The sequence below is a fragment of the Hyaena hyaena genome, unplaced genomic scaffold, assembly GCF_003009895.1.
Source record: "Hyaena hyaena isolate Hyena2069 unplaced genomic scaffold, ASM300989v1 scaffold_671, whole genome shotgun sequence".
NCBI lineage: Eukaryota > Metazoa > Chordata > Mammalia > Carnivora > Hyaenidae > Hyaena > Hyaena hyaena.
In genome coordinates, this window is record NW_024081302.1 from 439,004 (window position 1) to 443,069 (window position 4,066).

Below are 4,066 nucleotides of genomic sequence, written 5' to 3' on the forward strand. Positions count from 1 at the left end.
AGAAAGTTTACAATAACAAGTAAGGAGCTTAGAGAAAAGCAGGTTCTACATGAGACACATTAATTGGGTGCAAAGTGTTCACAGAGGAAGGAGTAGTCCATTCACCTTAGAAAGGACAGCATGAATGGCTGTATGATGTTACTGAACCTGGGTTTCAAAAACTGTTTCCCAAACACAAGGCTGGGCTAGAGAAAGGCAGGAGGTGTGAGCAAAGGATGACCTAGACCAAAGGACAGCCTCAAGCGAAGGCACTGAGAACTTGCAAGAGTTAATGACATGAGATTACACACCTTCTGTGAGCAGATGATCAGATATTGACTATTTATTACAAGATCCTTAGAAGAGTCATGGCCCCTAAAAGAAGTTATGATGTCCTTGCTCCTTTTAGTGGTTTACAGAATGGAATAAGACAGAATAAGTTACCAAATGATGCACGGCAAGTACTTTGATGTTTACGCTGTGAACACATCAAAAGATACCTCATCTCTCACCTAAGGTAGAAAAGAAGGAAACAGAATAAAGCACACATTTAACCAACATTAATCAAGCTTCTATCATCTCCAAGCACTGTGCTAGGTACCTCACAAGCATTCTCTCATATTTGTTATTATCATCATTACCATTTTACAATGAGGAGACTCAGTCTTAAAGTTTAACATGATAGGTCACACACCCAGTAAGGGGGTGGGGGAATAGGATTTTAATCCAGTTCTGATTTTGATTGAGTTTGACTCTCCCCTCCGATTTTTTTTTTTTTTTTTTTTTTGGTAGGTAGCAGATTTAATAAACAAAGGAACTTACATGTGAAGCCTGTCCTGGATGGCTGCAAGATGAGTAGATTTCTGCATCCACTTGCCGGAATATTAAAACTGTACAGGGGACTTAACAGGGTTCAGTCATGTATCGTCCAGATGGTCTCAATAACATATTACTCTCTTAAATCTATGTCTCTAAAGTGGCTCCTAGCACAGGAATGATGGGCAGAACGTACATTTAAGGACAGGGGCAGGATGAGGAGCCTCCAATTGCCTGAGTCCAGCTCTTGGGCCAACCAAAAGTCACATCCTCTCCTTGACTTCCTCCAACACTCCAGCCCTCATGGCCGACTTTTACAATCTCACATGTCCCCCTCATCTGCAATGTGCCCTAAGTGGTCAGCAAGGGATTATTCTAGCATTGAGGGGCTTGTTTGGTGCCTAGCTGGCTGCACTGGAGGCAAGTATCATGGCAACATTATAGGCACATACAAGAGAAAACACAGACTGAGACAATGATTCACAAAGTAAGTGATATTTTTCGTCCACCAAAAGCCCCATAATCCAAATCACAGATTTATGAAGTCCCATAGGGTGGGAGTCAGATCACACAGGGTGTTCACTGTGTCTTCATGAGATTTAATAAAGATGATACATTAGCAGACTCATCAGGTATGAACACACAGCATTCTGCTTGGATAATGGCACAGATGACTACGTATGGGGCAGTAATGATGTCCAAAGCCATTCTATTTTGGAGGATAGCTTTTCTCATTAGAGACATTTCAGTGTTCAGTAAGGACAGGCTTTGTCAGCTATCATTTGAGGCTTGCTGGGTGAATTTAGTAAGGCTTCTGTGTGTGCTATAATGTGCTTCAGACCACCGGAGGAAACAAAGACAGAGGCTAAATGATTGTGCAGGGAAAATAAGAATTTGCCCACCTGGCCTTGAGGAGAAGGAGGTTGTCAACTCTTGTTACTCTGGGGCAGTCTCCCCTGTGCCCCCCTATCCAGGGTACAGTGGCCCCACCACCCAGGCAGAAGCCACGGACAAAGGTTTGTGCCACGCAATCACTGGGTTCTCCTCGAGGCTATCCAACAGATATCTGGGCAGTACAACCAGTCAGCGCCAACCAGTTTCTACCCCTTAGTATGACACAATGACTGCAAAGTTCCGGTTCTATCTATCCCATATTCCCGATACAGTTGGGTTGGTTCTGTTTAGAGCAATTTTTCTGTTCTAAACATAGGGATGCATGAGTGCTCAAATGTCAATAACCTGGCATAAGCTTCATAGACCCATCCTAAATCTGGTGTAGCCACCATGGTTCTGATGGCAGTATATTTTGGACACTTCTAGTCAGCAGTTTGATGGGTCAATTGGCAGAGAAAGAATAAACTTCTAGTCAGTAGTTTGATCGGCAGAGAAAGAATAACAATGCCTAGTGTTCTTTTGGCTTTCGGCTCGGAGGAGGTGATGGTGCAACAGTCTTCGGGCGTCCTGAATCCGGGTTCATCCAACACCAACTGCCTCCACCATGCTGCCTAAGTTCGACCCCAACGAGATCAAAGTCGTATACCTGAGGTGCACCAGCGGCAAAGTCAGTGCCACATCTGCCCTGGCCCCGAAGATTGGCCCGCTGTGTCTGTCTCCAAAAAAGGTTGGTGATGACATCGCCAAGGCAACCGGTGATTGGAAGGGTCTGAGGATTACAGTGAAACTGACCATTCAGAACAGACAGGCCCAGATTGAAGTGGTACCGTCTGCCTCTGCCCTGATTATCAAAGCCCTCAAGGAACCACCGAGAGACAGAAAGAAGCAGAAAAACATTAAGCACAGTGGAAATATCACTTTTGATGAGATTGTCAACATTGCCCAACAGATGCGGCACCAATCATTAGCCAGAGAACTCTCTGGGACCATTAAAGAGATTCTGGGGACCGCCCAGTCTGTGGGCTGCAATGTTGATGGCCGCCACCCTCATGACATCATAGATGACATCAATAGTGGTGCAGTGAAATGCCCGGCTAGTTAAGAACTACAAAGGAAAATGGAAAATATTTTAATAAAGGATCATTTGACAACCAAAAAAAAAAAAAAAACAATGCCTAGTGTTATTGTTAGCACATGCCACAGGCAAGTTCTTTGGATCAGTATTGGTAACATCAGATGAATTAAGAGTACTAGTCTCAGCTTGTCCCTCCTTAATGTACTGTCTTTGTGCCTTTAAGTCCCCTCCCCGGAGTATTGATATCCATCATGGCGATCTCAGTGTGCTAGAGAGGGGCAGCTGCCCACACAAACACGTGGGTCTCCACATGGAGAGATATATGATATATACAAAGCTGTCGCGGTACCTGAGCAAACCTGGCTGTATCTGTCATGTTTATTTCTTACAAGGTAAGAGTAGAACAGCCGCTGCCACCCAGCACACAGGAAGCGATGGGTGACAATGGCTTCAGGGTGAAGTCAACAGGGCTTTCATCAAACAGACTGAGATTGAACAGAGTCACTATACTTTGGCTCAAATATGAGTGGAAACACCAAAGGGTACTGATGGAGGAAAGAAGAGGGGTAACATGGATAACATGACTCTAAAAGGACACAGTCAATGAGAATAAGAGACAAGGGGTACGTCAGAATAGGCGGAGTATCAATCACTCAAGAATCGAGATTAAAAATTCTGGTAATAAGCCACGGCAAATAAGAGCTGGATTCAGCCCCCAGAAAATAAGGCTGGGACAAACAAGAGAAGGACTTCTGCCCGCTCCCAGATACAATAGGGGTTAACAGGGTGTGCTCTCTTTTCCTGGGATAACAGTGCTTTCTTTAGAAACAGAGAAACTCATCAGCAATACCAGCTACTCTAAAACAAAAAGAGTAGGGGCGCCTGGGTGGCTTAGTCGGTTAAGCGTCCGACTTTCGCTTGGGTCATGATCTCGCGGTTCGTGGGTTCGAGCCCCGCATCGGGCCCTGTGCTGACTGCCAGCTCAGAGCCTGGAGCCTGTTTCAGTCTGTGACTCCCTCTCTCTCTGACCCTCCCCTGCTCACGCTGTCTCTCTTTCTCTCCTAGAAATAAATAAAACATTAAAAAAAAAAAATTTAAAACAAAAAGAGTAAAAAAATTAAGCCAAAGAAAAACTAGACAAAACCATGCATGAATATATCATTTTTAAAGTGAAAAGGGGCTTTTGAGGGGAGCGGGGAAGGAGAATCCTAGAGAGTAAAGGTTCACACATTTGTGGGTTTCAGCTACACCAAACACCATCGCTGTAGGAGATGAGAAGTGAACTGACCTTCCAATACACCC

General features: G+C 44.6%; 1 protein-coding gene across 1 annotated transcript; it reads left to right on the forward strand.

The window, feature by feature from the left end:
* The first annotated feature begins 2,219 nt into the window (after positions 1-2,219).
* LOC120220107 (60S ribosomal protein L12-like) lies at positions 2,220-2,797 on the forward strand. Its single transcript, XM_039217107.1, has one exon. It carries the CDS (start codon positions 2,294-2,296, stop codon positions 2,789-2,791), a length of 498 nt encoding a protein of 165 aa, XP_039073038.1. The 5' UTR covers positions 2,220-2,293; the 3' UTR covers positions 2,792-2,797.
* Positions 2,798-4,066: the final 1,269 nt, after the last annotated feature.

Excerpts from the sequence above, each read along its gene's own strand:
- LOC120220107 (XM_039217107.1), top strand. The coding sequence starts at position 2,294 with ATGCTGCCTAAGTTCGACCCCAACGAGATCAAAGTCGTATACCTGAGG.